Source organism: Scomber scombrus, chromosome 12 (assembly GCF_963691925.1).
Source record: "Scomber scombrus chromosome 12, fScoSco1.1, whole genome shotgun sequence".
Classification (NCBI taxonomy): domain Eukaryota; kingdom Metazoa; phylum Chordata; class Actinopteri; order Scombriformes; family Scombridae; genus Scomber; species Scomber scombrus.
The window spans coordinates 3,088,312-3,116,218 of record NC_084981.1 but is presented as its reverse complement, the minus strand read 5'-3'; the positions used below and the strand labels follow the sequence as shown (position 1 = coordinate 3,116,218).

At 39.2% G+C, this 27,907-nt stretch overlaps 2 protein-coding genes across 3 annotated transcripts; both read left to right on the top strand.

The window, feature by feature from the left end:
- The first annotated feature begins 589 nt into the window (after positions 1–589).
- On the top strand, positions 590–9,611 carry fam98a (family with sequence similarity 98 member A). The gene is made up of 8 exons (XM_062430896.1): positions 590–718; positions 1,424–1,572; positions 2,581–2,715; positions 4,182–4,363; positions 4,529–4,609; positions 4,706–4,822; positions 6,662–6,829; positions 8,264–9,611. Exons 1-8 carry the CDS (start codon positions 681–683, stop codon positions 8,942–8,944), a joined length of 1,551 nt encoding a protein of 516 aa, XP_062286880.1. The 5' UTR covers positions 590–680; the 3' UTR covers positions 8,945–9,611.
- A 1,953-nt stretch (positions 9,612–11,564) lies between these two features.
- Positions 11,565–26,946, top strand: si:ch211-195b21.5 (uncharacterized). 2 transcript variants are annotated; one of them, XM_062430391.1, is made up of 8 exons: positions 11,565–11,863; positions 19,941–20,086; positions 20,187–20,919; positions 22,431–23,076; positions 24,048–24,115; positions 24,228–24,318; positions 24,420–24,538; positions 25,706–26,946. In XM_062430391.1, the coding sequence occupies exons 1-8, from the start codon at positions 11,663–11,665 to the stop codon at positions 26,231–26,233; spliced, it is 2,532 nt and encodes an 843-aa protein (XP_062286375.1). In that variant the 5' UTR covers positions 11,565–11,662; the 3' UTR covers positions 26,234–26,946. The 2 variants fall into 2 exon arrangements, with proteins under 2 accessions (XP_062286375.1, XP_062286374.1); XM_062430390.1 differs by having other exon boundaries at positions 25,703–26,946.
- Positions 26,947–27,907: the final 961 nt, after the last annotated feature.

The following is a 27,907-nucleotide window of genomic DNA, read 5'->3' as shown; positions in this document are numbered from 1 at the left end:
CACTTGTTCCTGGAGGCTTTTGCCGGCTAAATGTGTGTTTTTGTCTGTACTGTACTGTACTGTACTGTTGTTTTCTGTTTTTCTTGTTCTTGTTATTGTGAAGCGACCTTGGGTTTCATGAAAGGCGCTATACAAAATAAAGTTATTATTATTATTATTATGATTTTCAATATTTCATTCTTGATAGTGATGACTACTGATGATCTTTTTTCTTCATAAGCGGTAAGTGTTGTGGTGTTGTCTTGGTTGTGACAAGTTACTTTATTCAAATATCTCTGCAGAGCAGATAGAAGAAGAAATTAGTCACAGATTTTAGGGAGAGAAACACTTAAACTTAAGCAACTCTTATTACATTTCAAGACAGTAACTTATAGTTGGTGTGTATTTGTCATTAGATCGATAATTTAAAAAAAAAAAAAGCTCCAGGAAACCACTATGTTTTGCTTATTATCTGAATTTTGCAAATTAAGCAAACTTCCTTAAATGTTTAGAAGAGTCGGGGGTTTATCTACTGCAGTCTCTCCAGTAGATGGCGACTATGCACCTTTAACACGGTTTGGCAACTTCCAATAAATGTAGAGAAGAAGAAGTGGAAGTTAAACGTGTATCAGCTGAGCTGGCTGATGTGAAAACCCTGCTTGACATTACACGATTTTAGAATATAACTATAGATTACGGGGATGGAGAATGACATTCTCGTCTCTCTTGAAGATTTAGGGTAAGTGAATTAACCTAATTAGTATACCGCTGTGTGAAGATAATTTGCAAATGCGTGCATTTCAACACTGACCAGCCTAGTCTCTGTTATTTCATCCAGCGCAATGCAATGGAGCGTGCTTTAGCTAACCGCTAACTTGCTGTTGCAGCTAGCTAACGCCAGCTTGACAGCTGATGATTTTTACATAACCATGAAATGATGGCATCAGAGCTATATACGTGCAAAGCAATCGATCTACAGACGAATTTCAAATGTTGTCACAAGCTGTGTCAGCAGCAACTGCTCCCGTCATGATTCATATCAGGAATCAGCTCTAACACATTCCTATCTGTTAACCAATTCCAGCCCCACTTTCTAAAAATACCTAACGTTATATATCTATGTATGTAATTATGTAGGCATTTGTTGTTATTATTAATATGCTCAAATATCCAAGAATTGCTCACAAATCAGGTCCTGAGCAAATTTCTGTGTGACATTATTTAGCTATTTAAAAAAAAAAAAAAAGGCAGACTTTTAAATGTAGTTGTGTATGCTGTATGGGGAATGCTGGTGGAATTTGGCAACAAGTCTCCAGTGTTGGTGTTTGTTCTGCTAAACCAAATCCTAAACCTAATCACTGCCAAGCTGCACTGATAAGGAAAGCAAAGAGCTGTGACTCAGATTCTATGTGTGTGTTAATTTGACCTATGTGTGTCACTGTAGGTACCAAGGCCCGCTGTTGGAGGAAGGGTCTCTGGAGTCTGCGGTGAATGGAGGGGCAGCTTCACCTGAGTATACTAAGCTCATTGCCTGGATCGTCTCCGAGCTTAGACTCTACTGCAAACTGGAGGAGAATGTCCATGCCACTAACTGTAAGATGTATTCTGTCTCATTAAGTTGACACAAGATTAACACCATATGTTTCATCTAGAATTTTTAATTTTTTGATGACTGCCATGGCCAGTGGATTAAGAATAAATTATATTGTCCAATGGCACATGCTATCGTTTGTGTTTATTGTCATGAAGCAAGGAATACCACAATTAACTCCATGCCAGCCAATCATTTTCAGGAATCAGACTGGAAGTGACGTGTTGATAATATAGCCTGTACAATAACTCTCAATTACCATATGTTTGGGAGTGAATTTTGTTTGATTTCGAAGCTTTTCATTGATGTTAGATGGTAGACCATATCTACTTTTTAACATGGTCCATTGCTCGTATCATTGGACAACCACACACACCTGTTAGTCCTCCTGTTGTTCTGGGGTCAGTTTAGACCGGAGGTCAACAGGTGTTAACTCAAAAATGAGGTACAGTTTCATTTCAATTTGGCCTATTGGCCATAATTTCCACCAAAAAAAATGTGTGTAAAACCTGTGGTAATAAGTTGAAATTAATTTAGCCAAAAGGCCTAACACAGAACTGGGTGATAATTTAAAGCTTATGCTTTATAAACAGTCAAACCAAAACAGGTCAATGTTGACCCAGGAGGCCAAAAGTTGCATGGTCGATGAGAAGACAGCAGGAGGGTTAGATGGCCTTTATAGAGACAAGAAAAGCACAAATATTGCATTGCTCCAAATAAATTTTCTGACATGAAAAACAGCTTGGAGTAATCAATCTGACTTTCTGTGTATTTACGTGGTTAAGCAGATACAAGCTACAGCACAATCAAAATAGAAATGATCAGTGAAGACAGTTTTCATCACTGAAGGTTTCTGTTTGAAGTCTAACACAACCAGCATAACTGGCTTTATTGCTTAAACTGATTATGTGTGACATCTAACCAGCCACCACCTAACCTCTTACCACCATCTAACCTTTTCTGTCTTGTGACATCATGTACTGTGTGTTTTGTCATTGTACACATCCCAGGTCCGAGCGAGGCGGAGGGCTTCCAGCTGGAGATGAGCGGCCTCCTGTCAGAACTTGCCTGTCCTTACCCTGCCCTAACCAGCGGAGACATCACCCAGAGGCTTCTTAACAGGAACGACTGCCTGCTGCTGCTGAGTATGAAAACAATCATTTGAAACACCTCTTTTTTTAAAAGAGCAATATAACACTGAATCTTTTATGGAATGAAGGATCATTGCATTTATTTATGAGTAAAAGGTTAAAGTCTGTTTCACTTTTATTGTACGGTTCCACACCCAGCTGTGATATGGTATTGCACAGTCATACTGTATCCTGTTAGGCGTCATTCTACACAGGGTGTAAACATAGCATGTAGTAACCACTAGATGGCAGCCAAAGCAAGCGTTTTCAGCCCATGTGAGCGTGCACACCCACTCATATGTGTTATTATGGTGGATTAGACCCCTGCTCAAGTTGTAGTTAAGTGAAGGGAGGCTGCGAATTATGTGAGGTTACCAAACATGACAGCACTTCTAATCAGGCAAAATGTGTGAAAACTGCTGTGTTGGTGTGCCATGGGTGTGTAGGAGCTCACACTTATTGCAGGTTTGTTTTTTGTCATTGCCAAACCACTTATTATACACAATCCCCACTGTGTACATCAAGCCACAGTGCCTCAATAACGGGCACAAACCATTTTTATTAGTTCATGTCAAGTTTGATAACCATTTAAAAAAAAAATAAAAAGGTAGATTAAGTCCTCCAGAGCAATGTTTCAGTCACTATTTTTCTTGCACGTGGACAAGCACAGGGATGACCTGGTTTCATACCAATCCACTGACCTACAGGTGGTGGTTATATATTAACATATTAAACACATTAAGACATTTATTAAAAGGAAGACTGCTGGTAAGCAAACATGTTTGGAAACGATACAGGATTTAAAACATTTAAAAATCACAATTTTCATGAGGGAGGAAATGCATTCAGCATGTTAGTTTTACCTCAAGGATACATAGAATGTGTTTTGGTGAATGACACGTAATGAATTCAGAAATTTAGTTTGGAAGAAAACTCCACAGGGTACTTTTGAATATGAAGTACTGCTCTGCCCAACCTCCACCTGAGCAGATATGTAATTAGTGATAACTGTGAACACCTGAGTTTGTTTGATCAGCGTGAAAGCAGACCTCTTGATAACGTTTAAACACATTTTGCTGACTAATAGCAGGATCCATAGTATTATAAGTAACTCAGAACTGATTTAATTTTTCGAACTATTTAGTAAATCAGAATGAAGTGAGAGGTTCCAGACTAAGTTGCATTTGTGAATTGGTCTGGCAATGCCAAGCTTAGTGGCTTTCCTCTATGCATAATCAAACACAGATGGATTTCATATACGGTATATGAACTCCATCTGTGTTTGCTTACGCATTAAATTACTGTTATCTTTTTTTGTTATAATTTGCTTCTTTTGTTTGCAATGTTCAGTCTGAAGACAAATGTCTCTGCTATACTTTCTCATTTTTCTTCTGCTCTTTATTTACTGGTCTTATTGTTTACATCTTGTACACATCCTGTAATGGGAGAAGGAACTTAACCAAATCCAATGTGTATCTCAGCATTTCTGGTGTCTGAGTTGGAGGCAGCGAGGATGATCCTGGTCAACAAGCCTCAAAAGAAAGCCCAGGATTCCGGAAGCCCTGCGTTCCTGGAACTGAAGGGCATCTGCATGACGCTGGGCATGTCCAAACCTCCAGCCAATATCACCATGTTCCAGTTCTTCAGTGGAATTGAAAAGAAGGTGTGCACTCACAAGAAAAACCAAACAGCATCTTGCCAGACTAAACCTGTATTTCAAGCTGGCCAGTCCATTTCAATAGTTCCAAACCCCACACACCTTTTAAATTGTAGATTCAGTTGTGACTTTTTGTCGAAAATACATCTGCCTATTGTCCATTTTTCTTAGCTGAAAGAGGCCATGAGTAGAGTCCAACCAAATCACGTTGGAGAGCCTTTGATGAAGAAGCCCCTTGGACCTGTGCACTTGGTAAATACTGAAAAATGACAAAGACTTACAACATATCAGGGGAATACCAAATAACTAAATGATTGTTCTCTTGTCCACGTTTTCTCATTTTGCCAGGAAAAAATCGAAGCTATAAACCAAGCTCTTGTAAATGAGTATGAAGTGAGAAGGAAGATGTTGTTGAAACGTCTGGATGTGACAGTGCAGTCTTTTGGTTGGTCTGACAGAGCAAAGGTACGTGGAAACTTGAATCTGAAAGCACAGGCAACAGGATACTTTTGTAAATGTGTTTGCTTTAGCAATAGGGCAATCAGGTCTGGAGTTTAACAAAGAGTTGAGGAAGTGAAAATGCTCAGAGGTATACACTGAAATCATGTAGGGAAATAAAAAAATAAGTTTCTGCTAATTTGACCAGGTTCTGACCTTGAGTGCAGCTATACCAACTTCTGACATCTACATGTAGGGTTTTTCCACCTCAGGAACTTCCCCACTGGACCAAGAACATTTTTAGGAACTGGGGAACTAAACCTGCATTTCAACCAGAGGACCAGGGACTTAATTTATTTCCTGTAAGAGTCCCAGGTGCTAAAAAAGTCCCTGGTCTGGGGTACTGGTGGTGGTCGATTTTTTACACGATTTATTGATTCTCAGTTCTTAGTCCACTGAAATACAATATGAAACATAACTAGCAGATAAGTCTGCAGCTTTTTTATTTAAAAAAGTTAATTAATACATTAATTCATTTGAAAGCATCTTACAGTCTCCTGCCTGTATAAGAATAACGAAATGAGGGGGAGGGAGGGAGGGTGCTCTAATGTGTTATTAATGTCATGTCTCCAGCAGTAAAGAGCAGCCTGCTGCACTGTTAGATCTGGTGAAAGTTATCACTGTCCAACACACAGAGCAAGCACAGGGTTTTTTGTTTTTTGAGGTGTAACAAACTGTGCATGAGTTATATTCTTCTCCTCAGAGTTAGTCTAAATTGTTAAAAGCTGCTGCTGTGTGTGTGTGTGTGTGTGTGTGTGTGTGTGTGTGTGTGTGTGTGTGTGTGTGTGTGTGTGTGTGTGTGTGTGTGTGTGTGTGTGTGTGTGTGTGTGTGTGTGTGTGTGTGTGTGTGTGTGTGTGTGTGTGTGTGTCAGCCGGTCTCATATGTTACTACTGCTCTGCTCCGCTAACGTTAGTCTGCCAGGAAGTAAATATTTCATGTTCATCCTGTAAAGGTAATTATTAAGCCATTAAATCAAAAAATGGCTGCAACCACTGCCTTTTGTGAAGATGAACTCTAGAGTGTGTGCACTGTAGACTGTCTGGTTGCTGCAGTGCCTTCACATTTGGATTCTGCCTTTTTCTTTCCATCAACATCACGTTATTAACTAATACTTAGAAAAAATCATTTTGACTTTTGCAAATCACAAATGCAGAATCATACACGTCTGCATCGCAATGCATCTTTTAAAAAAAACAAAAAACTCCCACGACCCTTGTCTGGGGTGGTACTTTGTAAAATCTCAGGCCGTTTACAGACAGAGTTTTTGTCCATCGCTGATTGGTCAAACATTCCTGTGTACTTCTGTATTTGTCCTTTTTTATTCATTCATTACATCTAACTCACACATCAGAGTCACACAACAGTAAACAAATACTGTTGTTCTTTCCTCACATGTTAATACTGTTTCAAACAACGCTGTCTTTCGTTAATCTGTCATGGGTTTAATTTGCAAAATCTACATGGCTTTCTTTAAGCTCCCAGTTTAGTTCCTGTGATTAGTTCCTCTGGTTTTCCTGGAACTTCGAAAAGGCATTAGCGTCATCAACACTTCAAGAGTTCTACTACTTGATTCACCTCTCAGGCCTCTTAGTATTCAGGAACAATTGTTCTTGTTCAAGTTCATGTCAAGCATGATTTGAAGTGCAGTGCATTGTAGCAGTGCTCCTGGATGCCTTTTAATAGAAATAATTTTTCATTGTTGCTCAAAATACTGTGTTCTGGCCTACTTTTCTCCACATTTGTCTAATATACTTGATACATTGTTTTCCAAAAGTAAATGGGATTCCTTTTTTGTTTGTCTTCAGACACAGGCTGAAAAGTTGTCCAAGGTTTACCAGCCCCTGCGCTCCGCCCTCGGCAACAAAAGCGTGATCTCTGTTGCCCACCTTCTTGCTGCTCGACAAGACTTCTCCAAGATCCTACGCACAAGCAGTGGCAAGATAAGAGAGAAGACTGCTTGTGCCATTAATAAGGTGAGTTAATCGCAATGCAATCACAAAAGAAAATTTCTATTTCATGTTAATTATAGAACTTGATATGCTATTTTATCTTATTTTTTTCATGGTATAAGCAAAAATCCATACTTTCGAAACTGGTCAGTGTGGAGTCTAAACAAAGCTATTTGACGTATACTGAAAACTACAAAAGTTGAAGCAGAGTTTTGAAGTATGCATATAGAGTATACATATATACATCTTTAAAAAATTCAGAAATCTATAGTCACATTTTTTAGAAAGAGCTCAGTAGTTTCTTAAAACAGCTGGGCAATGTGGTTTTTAGCAAACATTACTTAAACAGGAGGAAATAGTGCATGTGTTGGGACTATGGGACTATTTTCAGCGGTGGGTGAATTCACATTTTATGCTTTATTGAGTATTTCTGACAGCAGGATGGTGTGTGTGGGATTGACTCCAAATAAACTACAGTGTGTGTTTATGGTAATGAAGAGCGAGTCATATATAGAGATGTAGATATTATCACCAGACTGATCTTTGAAAGGCAGGCGTGTCCAAACTATTCCATAAAGGGCTGTGTGCCTGCAGGTTTTTGTTCCAACCAATCAAGAGCACACCATTCGACCAATCAACTGTTTGAAACTGAGATCAGCTGATTAAATGAGTCAAGCCTCGTGTTCTCCTGCTTGGTTGGAATGAAAACCTGCAGCCACATGAACCATTATGGAATGGTTTGGACACCACTGTTGTAAGGGTTTGGCTATGCTGAGATTTACTGGGGCAAGTAGAATAGAATAGAACTTTATTGTCCACTATGATGGAAAATTGTCTTTTACAGTAGACAGAAATTACATAAGATCCATAAACTATAAAATCATTCATAAAATATATACAAATATGAAAAGTATAAAATATAAGTGCATATCAGTTCTTGTGTGTGTATTTCGTATTGATCATTTGGAAATGTTTAAAATATGAATTGCAGTTGGGATAAAAGACTTCTTATAAATATTCCTCGTTGCCAAAGGAACTCTGTAGCACCTCCCAGAGCTCAAAATCTAAAATTGGCCAGATCGAGGATGAGAGGTCAAGACTATTATCTTAAGACTCTCAAGTACTTGTGGAGTCATCAGCCCAGTCCTTTACGATTGTTGTCATTTAGTCGTGCAAGGCAGTGAATATTCGTACTATTTGGTTTTGTACAAAGCATTCAGAAAGTTCAGGATGTACTTTACAAGTACCTTCATACTTTCAAGCACTAAGTACTCCTTTCGGCTGTCCAACGACAAATGAAAAACTTTTTCAGCAGAAACACCAGCATCTGTTCAAAGTTACTATTTGTCTGACATTCATACTGACAGAAAAAAACTCATACAAGCAAGGTAAAAAATGACGCCATAGTTGTCCACTTTACCTTGAGCCATGTTGCTGTAACGCATGTCCCTTTCTCAGGTTCTGATGGGCCGAGTGCCAGACAGAGGAGGTCGACCCTGTGAGATCGAGCCTCCTCCTCCAGAGATGCCTTCCTGGCAGAAGCGTCAAGATGCACCCCAAGGCGGAGGACACTACGGTGGGGGTGGGCACGGAGGAGGCAGGGGGGGTTACGATCACTACTCCCAAGGTGGCCGTGGAGGCTATGAGAGGGGAGGAGGTGGACACGGAGAAAGGGGTGGTAGAGGAGGAGGTGGCAGAGGGGGGAAGGTGCAGGGTGGCTGGGGAGGGGAAGGAGGCGGTGGAGGGAGAGGTGGTTACAACCACTATCAAGACGCAGGAGGTCATCAGGGGGGAGGAGGAGGGAGAGGAGGTTACGGAGGAGGAGGAGGGGGGAACAACCAAGGCTTCCAAGACTCCGGCTACCACCACGGAGGAGGTGGAGGAGGCGGTTACAAAGACAGTTACCAGCAAGATGGAGGCTGGCATCAGGAGAGAGGTGGGGGTCGAGGAGGTCGGGGGGGCAGGGGAAGAGGAGGCCGAGGAGGAGGAGGAGGACAAGGGCAAGGGCAAGGGGGTGGTTGGGGGGGGAGAGGGGGCCAGAATTTTAACCAAGGAGGACAGTTTGAACAGTTCTTCCAACATGGCGGCCAGCACTACAACCAAGCAGGCTTTAATCAAGGCCGACACTACACTAGTTGAAGACATGAGGGGCATTGCAGCAGAGTCCACTCCAAGATCGACTACTTACCATCTGTCAACAAATCTGAAATGCCTTATTTTGTTATAGAATCTTGAATTTTCAGCATGGTTAAAAATTGGCAAAGGTCACTAGTTACATACATACAGATACTGTTCTACACTCTACAGGCTGTTTTTGGAGTTATTGCTTTCCTACTAGAGGGCGATCCTTTGTTTTTCCATACTAGCGTGTTAAGTTTTTTTCTGCCTCCTCAGTATGCCAACAGCTCTCTGCTATAAAAAATTACAGTAGTTGATTAACTGGACTCTGTTGTTTTGACCCCGTTTTGACACTTTAGCCTTATGTTGGACATTGTTTTGAAAGTCAGCCAAGAGTCCTGAGATTTCATTAATGGTGCACATATTGGGTATCTGAAATTAGAAGTGGACACCATTATTAAGCATAGGATTCTTTGAGATCCGTTAATAGTTTCATTCAATTTGACGATTACTTGAAAATGGCTTCATCTTTGCAGTCTTCATTTTGTTTCAGTAGATTTGACTGGAGTCTCCTTTGTTACTTATTTAAAAAGATGTCATCTTGTTCTGCTCATGAAAGATTGTGTGCATACAAATATGGATGTTGGATTGCATGAATGTGTGACTGAGCAATAAAATCTCAAATGAGGATGTTGGGGGTTTTTTTCATTCAGTTTTCTGATTATCAAAGTCTGGAATTATAAAATGTATGATTGGGCAAAATTAGGTGTTTGCAGAGAGCTCATTTAAATCAGCACTTACAAAAGATGCATACTACACAGGTTAATACAAAAAAATATTAATAAACATGGTATGTAAGTTAAAACTATGTATCATCTCTTGCTAGTATATGTACAGTATTATCATTTGACTTCTGGATTAACCAAATGATATACTGAAGGAAAAGAAGCATTTATTAAAATGTTACATATAACTACGTGTTAATATTCTACAGCATTTAGCTAATGTGTATGTCACTCAGCAGTGGTGGAGGGTTACTAAATACATTTGTTCAAGGACTGTACTTAAATATATTTTTAAGGTAACAGAACTTGAGTCCAGGTTTTTTGAGCATGGGGGTGACAGCAGCCAGTTTGAGTGTTTGGCATGAATTGATACCAGTAATATTGCAGTACTGTGCAAGCATTGGGCAGAAACTGCTATGTTGACTTTTTTTTCTTTTCTTCATGAAGCTGGGTATGAATTAGCCACAGGGGCCTGTCCTTTGGATGAGTGGGTTTGATTCGTGTCCATTATACAGGTGCATCTCAATAATTAAAACATCGTGGAAAAGTTAATTTATTTCCGTAATTCAATTTATAAAGTGAAACTCATATACTATATGGATTCATTACACACAAAGTGAAATACTTCAAGCCTTTATTTGTTTATATCTTGATGATTATGGGTTACAGCTAATGAAAACCCAAAATTCAGTATCTCAGAAAATTTGAATATTACATAAGACCAATAAAAAACAAGGATTTTTAATACAGAAATGTCACCCTTCTGAAAAGTATGTTCATGTATATGCACTCAGTACTTGGTTGGGGCTCCTTTCGCATGAATTACTGCATCAATGTGGAGTGGCATGGAGACTATCAGCCTGTGGCACTGCTGAGGTGTTATGGAAGCCCAAGTTGCTTCGATAGTGGCCTTCAGCTCGTCTGCATTGTTGGGTCTTGTGTCTCTCATCTTCCTCTTGACAAGTTCAGGTCAGGCGAGTTTGCTGGCCAATCAAGCATAGTAATTCCTTGTTCATTAAACCAGGTATTGGTACTTTTGGCAGTGTGGGCAGGTGCCAAATCCTGCTGGAAAATGAAATCGGCATCCCCATAAAGCTTGTCAGCAGAAGGAACCATAAAGTGCTCTAAAGTGCCCAGATAAGGCGCTTCTGACGTTGTCTCTGGTTCAGGAGTGGCTTGACACGACAGTGTGGACAGTTGTAGCCCATGTCCTGGATACGTCTGTATGTGATGGCTCTTAATGCACTCATAGTTTGAGGCTTACCCTCCTTGTGTAGGGTGTCAATGACTGTCTTCTGGACAACTGTCAAGTCAACAGTCTTCCCTATGATTGTGAAGCCTACAGAACCAGATTGAGAGATCATCTAAAGGCTCGGGAAGCCTTTGCAGGTGTTTTGAGCTAATTAGCTGATTAGAATATGACACTGTGAGTCTACATTATTGAACTTTTTCACAATATTCAAATTTTCTGAGATACTGAATTTTGGGTTTTCATTAGATGTAAACTATAATCATCAAGATTAAAACAAATAAAGGCTTGAAATATTTCACTTTGTGTGTAATTAATCTATATAATATATGAGTTTCACTTTTTAAATTGAATAACTGAAATGAATGAACTTTTCCACAATATTCTAATCGATTGAGATGCACCTGTATGTATTCTACACACATTGGGATAGTGCTGCAGATAATATGAAGGCAGTGGTATGTAACATCATGTATATTTGGATGAGCAGCTTACAGCCATGAGAAAACTGTGCTAGACTTTTATTTTGAATTTTGAATTACCGGATGTTTATCTACGTGTGTTGGGTTTTTCGCCGACTTGTGAAGCAGCTAACACAGCCACGTTATTATGTGAAACATTGGTACATTCACTTGAACCCTGTTATTTTAATTTGGTTTATTCACTCAGTTATTCTTTGGTTAACCTTCCTTGCGGAACACGAACATGTACCGGCCCGGTAAACCTCCACACGGACCGCCGCCGTTCGGGCCTCCTGCTCCCCATGGCCCTCCTTTCAGACACGGGGGGCCCTGTGGTGTCCCTCTACCTGGACACTTGCCCCCACCTGGACCTTGCGGACCCTTTTCGGCTTCAGCACCGGATAGCCATTTCTTCCACAACAGGCCACCAAGACATTTCATACGTGTAAGTTGAGCTAAGCGTAAGTTGATAAAGTTAGCCTAGCTCGGTACATTGCATGATGTACGGTGTTGATGCTAACAAAGCAAACGGGCTCCAACGTGAGAAGAAGTAAGTTTAATGATAATGATAATAAAATATGGCATTTAAAATTTGTTGACGCATGGTTAATAGTCGGTCTTTGACATAATAATGTTAGATTTATTTTTCTTTTCAAATAAGCTTTATTTATCACTCACTTACAAAACATACACAGTAACAGTGCAGTAAACGTATAAACAAAAGGATACACATTACATTAATAATAAATTAAAAACAAATAAATGATACAAAAATCAAAAAGATATTGAAGTGGGAGCACAGTCTCATAGTTTTGATAGCTTTCTTGTTTTTAGCAGAAGATAATGACTTAATAATAATAGATAATTCCAGTTCTTTCATAAAAACACAGAAAAGAGGTTTCACATTTAGATTTGTGGATGTAAAACTTTGCAAGAATTATAATGAGATTGATTAAATAATATTCTTTTTCAACTGAAATGTCACTCTTTAAAAAAACAAAAAACACATTTTGCAAGAGGAGCTTAAAGCCACAGAAGATATTACCTAAGATAAATCTACAAATATCTTGCCACAGTTTACAGGTATATTTACATTTCCAGAACAGATGGATAATAGTCTCAGTATGAGAGTTACAGAAGGCACAATTTAGATTTAGATCACCATATTTGAATTTAATAAAAAAGGATCTAACCGGGACCAGATTTTTCCAGTAAGATATTCCAGGTGAAACAGAAACAATATTACATTGGAAAGAGCACGGATCTTACGTTTGTTCTTACAGCCAGATGGGTTGAAGCATACTCTACCAACTGGTGAGTCAGTTACATCATTAAAAGGAACATCAAGCACAGAAACAGACATATTACTCTTGAATAACATGAGTACACCAGATGGAATAGCATCGACGACTATAGCATACTGTTTAGGAGTTACAGGTATCCTATAGTGTTGAAGAAATTCCTGATAAGAAAATAAAACACCATTGCTGTTGAATAGTTGTCTTACCCAAATAATATTATTGTTAAACCATTTCCCAAAGAATATGGACCTGTTCTTCTAGAGTATATCTTTGTTTTTCCATATAGAGTAACGGTGCGGTGAAAAATTGGGTTTGTATATCAATGACCATGCAAGCAATACTTGTTTATGGAAGTTAGAAAGGCAAACAGGAATTTTTCTATGTTATAATTACACACTAGAAGAAATGTTAAAGCTAATACAGTAATGTTAGATATCTAAGTTAGCCGTGGCACATTTACGCCTCATAACATGCGTTGGTAAACCCCATTTTTATTCCTATTTTTTTAGAACTTTATAGCTCATGTGGACAAATTGTTTTTTACTTTGAAATGGGGTTTTAGGAAAGTCTCGGGTTCAAAAAGGAAGTGTAATATATGAATACATACACATATATATATAAAACATGTCTGAAATGAAATAATGTCAAAATTTAGATACTTGCTGGCTGTGGTGGAGGCACTTGTCCAGAAAATTGAAGTTTAGGACATTCATTATGGCTCTGTTCATTCAAAAGGAAGTAGGAAATAACTTTCACTAAAAGACAGTCAATGTCCTTTTTTTTTACGCATTAAGAAGCAGCATTTAGCCAGGATGGTCTCATTTACTCATGAAGTCATACTTCAAGAGCTTCGTCAATAGTACACTCCTTCATCAACTGGTCTTTGCAAACAAATAACACAGGGAGTGACTGAGAGACTGTGACTATTGGGTGAGAGGTAGTGATATGTGTCAGTTGATTTAGTATCAAAATACAGACACACGAATCCGCCAGTCACGCACTGAGACATCTGTGTAAGCTGTCTTCTCAGTGTGTTATCTCTGGCTGTGAGTCTCATACAATAATGCAACAAGATGTATGGATTGACAGGGGAGTGTTAACAGATTCAAGAAATAATGGAGCCATATCTCTGTGCTGTGTTATGGCAAAGACATTAATAGAAATATTGCGTATGACACACAGGGTTTCCTGCAGAAAGTGTGTTAGTTAAGGTGGTGGGGAGCAGTGAGATCGGGGGGAATTCCCTCCTTAAATGCTCCATATAGTGGGGATTTAACTTTGTTGGGGGGGACTGTAGGCCGTACCTTGTCCTATTCTTACCGCAGATTGTATTTTGTCACTTTCCTTCAATTTAAGATATTCTCTGAACCAAATTATAGAGTAATCAGTTATTAAGTATACACTTTAGTCGTTTTATTCTCTGAACTACAGTCACCTGCAACTTCATTAGGAAAACATGTGCAATATAATTCAATCCAATACAACAGCTCTGCTATAAATTCTGCTTTATTTTAAGTTTATACATTTTCAGTTTTTGTTGACATTGTCAAAAAAGTGATAATTCTACTTTATATATTATATATATATTTTGCCCTCCTCACGTATGTTAATGGAGTGGACAAAATATTAGGAACACCTTTAAATATAATGCAACCTAATACACCACAATCACTCAATAATAAACATAAAGCAGAATTTTCACCTTCTTGTCAAAAAATGTATAAGCTTTATAAATGTAGAATTTATAGCAGAGCTGCTGTATTGGATTGAATTAGATTGCACAGGTTAAGCCATTGAGTCTCTTATATAGTTAACTTATTCTCTGAACTATATTTTATAGTACTTACATGTTATATAGTATTATACAGTTAAGTACGTTCAAGTCACGTTTTTGTTGAATCTGCCTCACTCTCTCTCTTCAGGTCTGTTGAATGAGAAACATCTGAGTGACTTAAAATTGACGTTTTGTAACATCAGCTGATAAAACGCGCAGCACCGCAGCATTTTACACATTTCACCGCTAATATCACTTGTTTAGTTGGAGCCGTTCATATACTCTGAGCCGGTTAGCCTGAAACTTGTTACTATAGTAACGTCACAGTTACCTGTTTGAGGATTAACGTTGATAATGTTGACATCACATGGCGCTGTTTTTTTGTGAGCAGGTTCTGCCTCAGATGATGTAGATTTATGTTTTAACCAGCGGTCTTTGTTTGTTTCCTTAAATTTAATATCACTGTTAGCTTGTCTGTGTTATGCTAGCGGGGGGTACAGAGAGAGCTACAGGTGTGTTCCGGGTCGAAGTCAGACAGTCGGACACAGCAGTTCCGGCCAGTCGTCCTGCAGTAAACACAGCTGCAGACGTTGGTTGAACACATACATCGCTGTAAATATGTGCAGGAAGTGTTGGATTTGCGAGAATCAATTAAATTGTGCGTAATACCCGCAATCCCGGGCTGAAATTCAGGCCCCTGATTTTTTTTTTTGTTGAAGACATTAGATAAGGCGGCAGGCGTGTGTTGCTTAGGTGGCCGCCTTAACTGTAAAATGCTGTGGGAAACCCTGACACACCTCCACGTGAGCGGTCCCCAGTGAGAAAACGATTCTCACTTCTAGGTCAGCAGCTCCAGAGTGTCCTGCCAGCCACATGTAGCATCTTGTGTGCTCAGTTCTCACTTGTGGGGCTCCATGGAGCCTGGTGCAGCTAGCATCCAGTATCAGGCTAACCTGGCATTAAGCACTCATGTCAGCTTGGTTGAGCTGAATATGGATCAGTGCTGATGCTCGGTAGTTAAAAACACACCTGTATGAATACCTTTGAATGTCTTGGTTATATGTATAATATTATATCGACGGAGAGCGGGACGCAGCTCATCCACACACACATATGGCGCTTTTCCATTATACAGTTATAGCACTACTCGGCTCGACTCGACTCTACTCGGTTTGGTACCAGGTACATCGTTTCCATTACTTCATAGTATTTCCTCAACATGGGCGGGGGCGTCATAGCCCGGCTGCACCTCGTCGAAGGACCACAGTGTAGTTTTGCGCATAGGAGCCAGGTTAACTCTCGTGAAACTCACTGTAACTATTGTTACCAGTGTTTAAAAACGGCGGGTTTTGATTGTTGTGCGGGACGTCGCGTTCATGACTCTTCCAGTGATGACACACTCTGACCAATCAGTGGCCGGCAGTCTGTTGACGTCACATTTTAGTATCAGCTCGGCTCGCTTGGAAGTTGGCCATAGTAGGTACTAAAAAGGTACCAAGTACCAGGTACTATACCTAATGGAAAAGCCAAAAAAAAAGCCTTAGTCGAGTCGAGCTAAGTAGTGCTAGAACTGTATAATTGAAAAGCCCCAATAGTGAACCAGGTGAAGTGAAAGATAAAGGTTTATTTTACACAACCACAGTGCGGTAGTTAAGCTAATAGGGAATTGTTGTGAACTAGCTTAAATAAAAGCTGTCTGTATGTAGTTTTAACTGTTTATCTTAGTTTGTGACATATCTTAAAATCCAGCCTCATTCTTTCTTAACGCACCAATTTTTACTTTCAAAAATATTATTGATTGATATTTTACGTTATTTTCCAGTGAAAGTGAGTTAATGAGTTTATATAGTGTCTTTGATGTTGTAAACATTCCTGTTGCTGCTGTAGAAACAATATGTAAATATATATTCTGAACTTGTTCTGAATGTATTCTTTTTTTAATTATGATTTTTTTAAAACAACAGGTCTTTAGTAATGAAAAATAATCGTTAAGAGCATCGATAGAGAAACCGACCGATAAGGAGTATCCATAAGAGTAGTAGCATCGATAAAATCATAACAATTCCCATTCCTAGTTATACTATGCTTTGCTGGGTATGGACCGCTTATGATGACCGAAGGCACAAAGTATAGTACAGTACACTCGTTAAGTGTGTCCACTGAATTTTACATACTACAAAGTCCGAGCAAGCTATTTGAAGCGACAACACAACTTCCCATTTTCATGACAATTATATGACAGCAATCATTTCAGTTCACTACAGCATTTGTCAGCACAGTATGGATCTGCAACTTCCCTTGACATACATTTAACAACAAAACGGGTAAGTCAAATGAAACAATATGTGTTCCTGTGATAGAAAGATATCAGCCTAGGATGTTTGTCAGCCTTGTCAGTATAGCCTTGCCACCACATAGTACATACTGAAGGTAAGGTACTAAAAGAAGAGCTAAGATTTTTTTTAATTGTACAGACTGAGTTTAGGTTGTTAGGTTATTATCTGATGCATTTTAAATGGGTTAGTTTCCATTTTGTGTATGTTACTTTATAGTAATTCTTAAATGGTAATACATATTTTTAGTAAACTAATATCAATAAAGTTTAACAGCTACTGTCCTATACATTTTTGCCCATATTTTACAGTGAAAAATATAAAAGGAGGGAGGATCAGCAGAACAATTGAACCATGCAGAAAGGTGTATGCAGCATTCTTCCATAGCTGTAAAATAAAACATGGAACTACTACTGATGACTTGGATTTTACCTCATTTCTACATCGCTTTAGATGAAAGTGCCTGCCAAATGAAGAAATGAAATAAACGTTCATCTCCAAAAGGAAACGTTTACTTGACCTCTAACAATGTCAATTTATATATTCTTTTATTTGTATTTATTTCATAAGGCTCCTTGTATTAATCCAATTTCCTTTGATTGATTTACTGTGCCTTGTGTATGCATGAGCAGAGCTGCACTTAATGCACATTCTTAGTACAAAAGTAAGTACAAATTGTTAATACCCAAACTTTGCTTGGAAATGATCAGACACCCAGTTTACATAGATGTCTGTCCATATGCAGTGTATGTGTAAGCATATTGTATTTGACTTGAAGCATGTTGTTCATCATTTAACTCATTTCCAGCAGTTACATGTGGAGGATCCAGAATGGATAATGAAGACCAAAAGTACTTGTGGAATTCAAAAAAGCAGTGAAGAAAAGGGAACATCATTACAAAAACTTCAGTTAAAATGAGTGACACACTTATTCCTTTTTAAAGTTATGCACAAGATCAACAAAGGAAATGGTTGTGGATTTAAAATCTAGGTGCAATATCAGTATAGCTTTACAAAAGCTAGAAGTGTCATCCTACCCATTTCCTCTTTTAATTTTAGCCCTATTATTGAAATGACTGTAAAGGCCCAGTCACACCAGATAACTGCACAGCAAAATGTATTTGCTTTTGTAGTTCTTGAAGATTGATGTAGCCATTTGGAAACATGCAAGCACTAGTCAGTCAAAATAGCTCCCATAACATTTTGGACTTGGGCTCTTTTCTCCCTCAAGGTCTCAAGGACGACTTGATATTGATCATTGTTGCAGATTGCTTTACTTTAAACTTGGTGCAAAACATTTGCACATATTTACTACATCACTGTGAGCGAATCCGCCTATCAGTGATTCCACTGGAATCCATTGATTCAGTGTGGAATTTTGCTGTTTTAAATGCTGGTGTGACTGGGCCTTAAGGATGCTTATGTTGGTCACTCAGTAAATCCTTCTATCGAAAGTCAAATGTGTACTGAAAATAAGTTTTCTGTTAAAAAATGCTTTATAGTCAATGTTTAGAATCCATGTAATTGTTTTACATGTTTAAACATCAACTTTAACAGTGCTTTGAAAAAGTTTCTACTTTGAAAAGTTTTCTACAGTTTGGTTTTGCATGTAATTTGCTGAGTGTTTATTTGAGAACCCCTAGAGTTTTTCTTTCTAGGGGTTCTTGTAACATTTGATTCAAGAAATGTTTAAAACCTGCTTCTACACCTAAATGAGATCCAAGCAGGATGATATAAGGGTTTTGTATTTTGCACAGCCACTTGTAACATAATTTCATATGTATACTACAATATATATTGAATTATCATTAATCTCTTTACACACTGTGTATTTCCCAATAATAATGTCTTTCTGTTGCTGTGTTTTGTTTTATCTCACGAAGGGAATACAACAGAGTTGGTACAAAATATAAGTTTAAAGAAAACCTGTTTAAGATGGTCCATTTTGTCTTTACTGCAGTCCCTTGTCTCACTACTGGCAACACACTACATTACGAGTTAAGGAGGATAGTGGCACATTCACACCAGAAAGATGCACACTTACGGTAAAGATGCACACTAACATAAAACCACCTAACACTAGAGTGTTAGGTGGTTTTATCTGTGTGAGTGAACCCTAAGGGACGATTTGCCGAACAGGGATTAAGTCCAGTCCTAGACTAGACTTGTTTCTCAATGAATATTTTCACAGAATCTCATCGTTAGTCAAGGACTAGTCTTAATCTCTGTCTGAGAATCTGGACCTTAGAGTGTCCGTTTAAGGGTGAGGGATGTCAGCTCCGCTTTCAACACATTTTCACTTCACAACGTTTTTCCTATGTGGCCGAAAAAGAGAACGTGAGAAATTCATTACTGTTGATGAGTGTTACTTAAACACAGTAAAGGCTAATTAACACTAAAATACACATTATAAACTGACTTGGAAAAAATGGTGAATCAAAACTTTGATTGATGCTATATGTTTGCAGGGGATTGGTGTAAAAATTTGAAAATGCACAGACATAATAATATTGCTCAATCGTGACGGCCACAATTGCAAAGCATTGACCCATGAGTCTAAAAAAAATGATCTAGTTCAAATCCTCAACATTAATCTCCTTCTACTCAGTAATTAAAAAAACCAGAAGCCATGAAAATGCAAATATATTCAATTTCAGAAATCGAACTGTTGGATACAAGATGTCTTATACTACATTGTAAAGTCCATTCTCAGTCTATGTTCACTGTAGGCATAAAGTTTCTACATGACACTTGTGTAATTTGAATATTGGCTTCCAAACTATTTTTTATGGTCATAAATCGTGCATGTAGGCATACCCCTTCAAATTGGATTTTCAATGAGTACATCAGCAGAATGATGCATTATGACTCCTTGGAAATTTGTAACACATACTGGATATTGCCTATGAACCTTGGACTGTTTTAACAGTTGCTATTTTGATCATTTCATGTATTCTGTGTACATTCATTATTCCGAATTGATAAGTATTAGTTTTTTGGAAGTCCCTTTTCAATATAGTTAGCAACTTTAACATTCGGAGTAAACCATCTATGAATATGCTATTGTTGGTGTGTCTTGTGAAGCTCTATAACATGAATTCTGAATACTCTCAGCCCCACTGTAGCAGCTTCTCCGTAGACCGTAGTACCATGATTGGTTTGGGAGGCAACCAGCAGATTGTCCCACCTGTAGAACCACTGCACCATCAGGTCCCAAAGTGGAATCACACTCCTGTGGAACATCATCAATCAGACCACAGGTACATTTTTCAATGTCTTCATAAAATATTAGTTGAGGCTGTCATTATTGCAATAATGTACATTTTGTTTTTCATCATATTTGAACCACAAATACATCAGTGATCGAGCTGGTGAGGAATTCCTGAGATGTATTGCCGCCAACAGGCCTCTCCCTGACTATCTGAAAGGGAACATGGCATACAACCTGGCTGATGCATTTAAGTCAGCTGACATCCTTAAGGAAGCAGTCAGATCAGACCCTGACTTCCAGAAACATGTGGCCAAGAGCAAAAGTCGCAGCCAAAGTCGGGGCAGAAGCCGCGCCAAGTCCCGAGCTAAGAGCCATGCACGGAGTAAGAGCCGTGCACGCAGCAAGAGCCGTGCACGGAGTAAGAGCCGTGCACGCAGCAAGAGCCGTGCACACAGCAAGAGCCGCGGACGAAGCAAGAGCTGTGCACGAAGCAAGAGCTGTGCACGAAGCAAGAGCTGCGCACGCAGCAAGAGCCGAGCACGCAGCAAAAGCCGAGCACGCAGCCGAAGCAGAGGAAAGAGTCGAGCTAGAAGCAAAAGCAGGGCTCGCAGTAGGAGTTGGAGCCACAGCCGAGACAAGAAGCAAAGTCACACACGGAGCAAAAGCCGGGTCAGGAGGTCGATATCACGAAGTATCAGTAATGAAAGGAACTACGCCAAAGACCGAAAGAGAAAGAGGAGCCCCAGCTGCAGCAGCAGCACTGCTAGCTGCAGTAATAATCTGACGGGCAGTAGTCTGTTAGAAGGACTGAAGCTGGTCATGAACAGTAAAGAACTGGAAGACCGGTTGCCAACCCTCAAAGATGCCATCCTCACTATTCAGGTAGTGCTCATCATTCTTTTTACTCATTTCAGTGTAGTAAATCTAGTCTTAGTACATTTTACTTTTATTATCATATTATTATAGATAGGTCTTCTGGGTGTTTCGTAGTATATAGATAGGGTCACACATTTTATATACATACATTTGTCACCAGTCAAATTCTGTGACACTAGAGCAGTGGTTCCCAACCTTTTCCTTGAGGGACCCATATTTTTACCATTGTGAACTTTGGTGGTAATTTTCATCATTTTGAGTCTGCCCATATTTTGCGTGGATTGCACTGATAAATTAATAAATGACTCTTCTTGGCTTTTTACTCGTGAAGCTGTTATTGCACTTACAGCAACGTAACGAGTTTACTTGTGTCAATTATCCACCGCTGTTTGTCTCTCTGCTGCGCTGCACACGAGGAGAACTGCACAGGCCTGCAGTCTGTTCTCCCTGACACTGCCCATTTCTCCATCAGCTTCCTGTTTACGTTGCTAATCTCTTTGTATACTGCAGGAGAGATGTTCACGTTACACACGCCCTTAACCTCGCGATATATTTAACACATTAAAACAGCCCATTATTACACCCTTAAAATCGAGAGGGCTACGCGACCCCCAGTAGCTCTTTGGCGCCCCCCTGAGGGGGACGCGCCCCCCTGGTTGGGAATCACTGCACTAGAGGATCAACTACAGAATTTTTTTTTGTTTAATTGTCAACTAAATATTGTAATGTAATTGTTTTGTTTCTAGTATCTGGATATACAGGGTCACACTTTGTGATTAAAAGCAATCATCATTTGTGACCCACCCCAAAACGGCAGTGTATGATATTCAGGCAACAGAATCTGATGGGTCAGTGAATACGATGTAACACCACAAAGCCAGCTTGGATGTATTTCAGATGTACAACTTCGTATTTGTGAAGCATCCAGTTCTGGTTTAGCTGCTCCTGAAGGAACAGAGCAATCCTACCAGGGTGCGCACTGCACCTAACAATCCTCAAGACTTTAGATGCATGTTAAATGTGCACATAGATAAGATTAAAATAATCTCCACATGACTCAATGACATTGTGTTCTAGTGTCTAAAAACAAGAAGGAAATTCAATTAAATAATCTAACATCTAATCATGCTAATTGATAACCATAATTACAAGAATACAATCTCCATAATTAGGAGATCATCTTTTTTGTAATAATGAGTACCTGATCTAATAATTGTGATATTTTTACAAAATTAATATTTAGAATCAACAATTCAAGGACTTAAAATTAATTAAGGAAATTAATAATTATTGCACCCCTGAATAATTTTTCAGTTTTATTTGCAGCTAACTGTGAACTGTAAATGTGCCAGAAACTGTGAACACTTACTTGCATGGGTGAACTATGACTGTTGAAACTTTCTCACTCATATGGCTGTAACTTATTGTTCCCCTAACACATATCAGTAGCCATGAAAGAACAGAAAGTGAAGTGGATACCATCTGTTAAGTATATGTCATTATTGTCATCCGTCAAGGCGTCAGATGGAAGCAAACAAGGGGAGTATGTGTCTAAGGAGCAGCAACATGACAGTCTGGAGAATTCAACATTGGAAAACGACAGCATGCTCCTTCCCCATGACAGAGTGGGCAGCGACTTCTCTTGGCTCCAGGCGCAAAGTCAGGAGGACCCCGTGGTCAAGAAAACAGCAGAGTTTGACGATGAAGAGTCATTCTTGTACGGAAATGACGACACTGGGGAAAAACAATCCAATAATTCCACAGCACTTTTTGCAGCATATTCCCAGATTGGAGAATACAAACCACAGCATAACAAAATGGACGGTGCTCTAAACAGTCAACAGCATCATCAGAATAAGTCTATATTCAGTAACTACGGGGATCTGCTTGATTTGAAACAACCCGTTCAAATAACTTCCTCAGGCCTCGCCTCTGCTAACCTGGACAGCAGTGAGTGTGAGAAGATCAAAAACATTCTGAAAAGTCTGGGCACGGTGGACATCAGTGATATTATGGGGAAGATGCAGGGGCAGAAGGAGGCAAAGCAGCCACCTCCTGCACAACTTCCTGGTTCAGAACCAGCATCAGCAGCATTGGGATTGCCAGCACTGAGTAACCCAAATGTACGGCAAGCTTTGGAGTCTCTACAGTCACTAATCAAAGGTAAGAATCTTTTTCTGAATGAAAGAATTCTATTCATTATTCAACTTGCTATACACAAAATGTATTATCTTAATAACAAGGTAATCAGAAATAATTTCAAAATTCTGTGTTTTTGTAGTTGTCAACAAATAAGACAAATAAGACCAAAAGCAGTTATGAATTGATTCCACCTGTCCTGGGCAATGATGAACATGGCTGGATTTTGTGTCAAATCCTCACACACTGTTGGCCTACAGTATACTGTGGGACAACAGACAACGGACAAAAACTCACACTTAATCTCAATCTGAAAATAGTCCTGTTCAAGTAATGTTTGATTAAAAACTACAATGCTGCTTTTTCTTTTCAATTAATCTACATATGTGACCTGCAGTGTGTTCCCCGCGCTCCGCTGCAAAATAATTACGCACAATCATTAATATCAATAGGCTACTAATGATTTTCACTCACACTGTGCAAGCACAAGAACACCTTGCACTATCGTGAAATATTTTTGAGTCATCAATTCATCAATCAAATCCCAGAATCCATACATGAAAGGTACTGTTACAATGGTAGCGTAGCTCCTTTTAAGCAATAGGGCAACATGTAATATGTGTTTATAAGTGTGTGGTTGAGTGAGTGAGAAGCTGAAAACACACTGCTGCCACAGCGCGTCAAATTAAGCCACCAGCACCAATAGTAAGCCTCAATCTAGTAGTTACCTTGCTGTAACTCAAGTTCTATGAGTGCAGCAAGGGCCAATAAACTTCCATGGGTGAGTTCACTTGCTGATATAGATTCATAAGATATGTGATATGAATCCGTTTCTATCTAGTTGGATAAGATTTTGTGACAGCTGACCACAGAGGTGTACCCTATCAGTTGGAAACTGATGCCACCTGACCTGATGATTTATCTTTAATAGTCTTTATTGAGTACTATCTTTTCTGTAGAATACTGGATTATATTGTTTTTTTCTGTTTTTTAAGCGACCAAGGAGAAGCGGACAAGGAGGGATGGCAGTGGCACATCTCAGACATCTTCTGATAAACAAAAGGTAAAAGGATTTCCAAGCTGTGCCAGTGACTAATCAACACCTTAGTGATAAAGTTGAACACACTGAAGATTAATTGAAAAAAACAAAACCCATTGTCCATCTTGTTTTCCAGGCAGGTGACGAGGACGGCAAGGATAAACGATCCAGAAAAACTAAAATGGAATTTTTAATGAAAGAACTGGAGGGATTGTTGAAACTGGACGGTAAAGTAGTTTCCTTTTATGGCAATTGTGCTTCCTGTCTTCTTTATTGTCTTACACTAAAATGCTACATGTGCTTCACTTCTTTTCTTGTCCATTTACAGGATTGAGTTTTCTGACACCAGTGATTGGGTTTTACTGCCAGAAATGTGAGGAGTTCATTGGAGATATGAATAGTGCTGAAAACCATGCAGCCATTCACCACCATGGTAACTCTAGCAATGTGAGAACCTGTATATTTCATTTTGAATCAATCTCTGTCACATGATCCTAACATTCTACTGTTTAGCAGGTTAATGTTTACTATGTTCATCATCTTAATCAAGCTTATTGGCTTAATGTCTGTTGGTAGATGAATCACCAAGCACATTACAGTTCATCATCTGGGGAGATGTTAATATTTGTACCAAATGTCATGGAAGTCCATCAGCTGTCCAATAGTTATCCAGACATTTGACTCAAAACCACAAAAGTCAAAATGATAACAGTGCCAAATGAAAATACAGTGAATAACCAAAGTCAGAGGGATACATCCTCTGGGCATCAGGAATGTATGTACAAAATGTTGTGGCAGGACCTACATAGTCATCCTTTAGAGCGATGCCGCTAGAGATTACTCAAATTATAGGCCAAAGCTAACTCACAGTATGGTTCTCCCAAAGACCAGCAACAAAGAATCATAATAGGAGAGACTAAATCTACTACTATCTGCTCTTTTAAATCAATGTTTTTTATGAATTACTAACACTATAGACTTATACTCTCCTCTATACAGATAAACACCCTTTGTGAATAACCTGTAGACATACACACACACAGATGTAGGTGTTGGCAAGGCGCAGTTGTTTCAATTTTGTCTGATGGGGTCCCCATGTTTTGAAAACAGGGGTTTTCAAAGTCTGACACTGTGGAACCCCTTCAAACTTGGAAGCGTTCATGGTGTTCCACACTGTTGACACATAAAAATGTGAGTGAAGATGTCTGAAAAATAAAAGAACTTAAAATTAAAACTTTAAACTTGGCTTACTTACCTAATTGGCCAGTTGCTGCAGAAAGCAACTGATTCCACCAGGTGCAGATGCGCCTCGTTACGGCTCCGTCACGGCCTCGGGCAGTGATTGCTGCAAATCTAGGCAATGATTGATCCCACTGGGCCCGCCGTGTCACGTTTTAGGCATTTACATATGTCCACTTTGTACATGTGCATTCATTCACTAATAGGTATAAATCCTTTGATTTTATTATGTTTTTTCTTCTACTCTCAGACATTTACTCTTAAGCCCCATTACTGACAAGGCCCTAGGAAAGGTAAATCTGTAGTCTTTGTTCAGGTTTAGGGTGGTGTCTTTATCTTCATGTTTGAAATTTTTTTTTTATGTGTCTTTAGCAGAAAGAGCAGATGAACAAGCATCCTGGAGACAACAAAGGACATTCACGCCATCCTAGCAGCAGCAGTAACCATCACCAACACCCTGCAGAGAAAAGAGATCACTGGGGCCATGGTTCCCACAGAGATTCAGGAGACCACCAACCAAACCAGAGAGACGAGAGAGATCACAGAAGCAAACATGACGATGACAGCAGAAATCTCAGGGCCGGACAGGAAAATATCTTCTTGAAGGAAGAGATGAGGAATGAGAGAATGCTGATAACAGTGTCCCGTGGACTCACACCGCCTCCAAATGTCAGGGTGAAGGAGGTGGTGAGCAAGGAGCAGACTGTCAGGGGTCCTGCAAAAAATGTGGAAGACTTACACAGCAAGGGCTCCAAGAACAGCAGAGAAAAGGATAGCAAAAAAAATAATGAAAGCAGTGACAGCAGTGACGATGACAAAGGAAAAACATTGAATGCCAAATCACCTAAGAAGAAGAAGAAGAAGAAGAAAAAGAAAAAGAAGAAGGAGGGAGATAAATCCTGAGTGTTGTAGTATGCTTATCAGTTTTCATATCCATACCAGATTGACCCATGTAATGATGTTGGCAGGTTGTCACTGGCCAAGTTTCTTAATGTAGTTTTACAATTCTACTCCTGAGAGTAACGTCACTGTTTTCTTTTCTGTTTTCTCCTCCCTGCCCATCTTTGTTGCTGTGATCAGAAGAGGGATGCTTGGCCTCAACAGGTCCACCATCTCCATTCATAAAGAGCCTGACAGGTGAGGAAGTGCACTTGTTTGCTGTCAACCATACTCAAAAGAAACATATCTGTGCTTCCAGTACAGTGATGGGTTCAAATTGAACACCATGAGTGGAAGCAGGTGTGAGGTTTTGATTTGTTGGAGGTGTAATTTTACCCTCTTAAATGATCTGTTTCTAGTTTCTGTGTCAACCTAGACTAAATGTCCCAGACTGATCACTGAACTGGACGCATGGAGATTAAATTGATTATAAACGTTCTCTTTTGGCTGTTGGTATGCTAGCAAAAAAGTGCATTTTCTAAAGTGTCACTGTACTCCTTTTGCAAAGAAGCTACCTGAAATGTTTACATGACAATTAAAAATGACTTCATGAATGTGTTGGCTTCATTGCATTGTCTCAAATATGCCCCAGTTTCTTTTAATTTTTTAAAATTAAATGTTTGAGAAAATAAGCAGCGAGTTATTTCGTCTTCGGTTGTATCATTGATACTGTATGAATATTTTACAAGGACCAACAGCGTTATAGTTTTTAGAAATGTGATGTATTTCATAGCTGACTCATTGTCTTCTCATCTGCATTTTTATCTGAAATACAAAATGACACAAGTCCGTCTCCTGTGGTAAAATACAGAAATATGCATACAGTTTAATAAACTGTTTAAAAAGTCCAATATTTTCAAAATTGAAACTGAATTTAGATTCAAGATTCAAGATCACTTTATTGTTATTGCATAACAAATACACAATGAATACTGCCTTAAATGGAATTCAATCAATCTATCTTTATTTGTGCTGCGCCAAATCACAACAAAGTCATCTCAAGGCACCTTACACATAGAGCAGGTCTAAACTGTACTCTTCAGGTTTAATTTTAAAGAGACACAACATTCCCACATGAGCAGCACTTGGCGACAGTGGCAAGAAAAAACTCCCTTTTAATGTGAAGAAACCTCAGAACCATCTTCCTCGACCGGTTGGGGAAGAGAGGAGAGAGAGGAAGGATAGGAGAGAGAAGCACATTGAAAATCAACATTGAAGCTAGAAGCTCCGTGACTGGAATCTATCATCTAATCATCCCAACGTCTACAGGCCCAGATTACCTGTGAGACGAGAAAGCACAGACAACTCCGGGGAAGAAGTTTAGGTTATTGAATGCATTAGTGGCACATGAATGTTAATGGATATGGATGGATAGAGAGAGAGAGAGGGAGGAGGAGAGAGGAGCTCAGTGCATCATGGGAGTCCCCCGGCAGTCTAAGCCTATAGGAGCATAAACTGGAGCTGGTCTAGGGCAAGCCTGGCCGGCCCTAACTATAAGCTTTATCAAAAAGGAAAGTTTTAAGCCAATTCAATTCAAATTCAAGATTTGACATAAAAAGAAATATTTATCATTCACACACTCATCAAAACATACACCGTTCACATTCTCCCAGCAGCATATGCTTAAAAGAAGGTTAA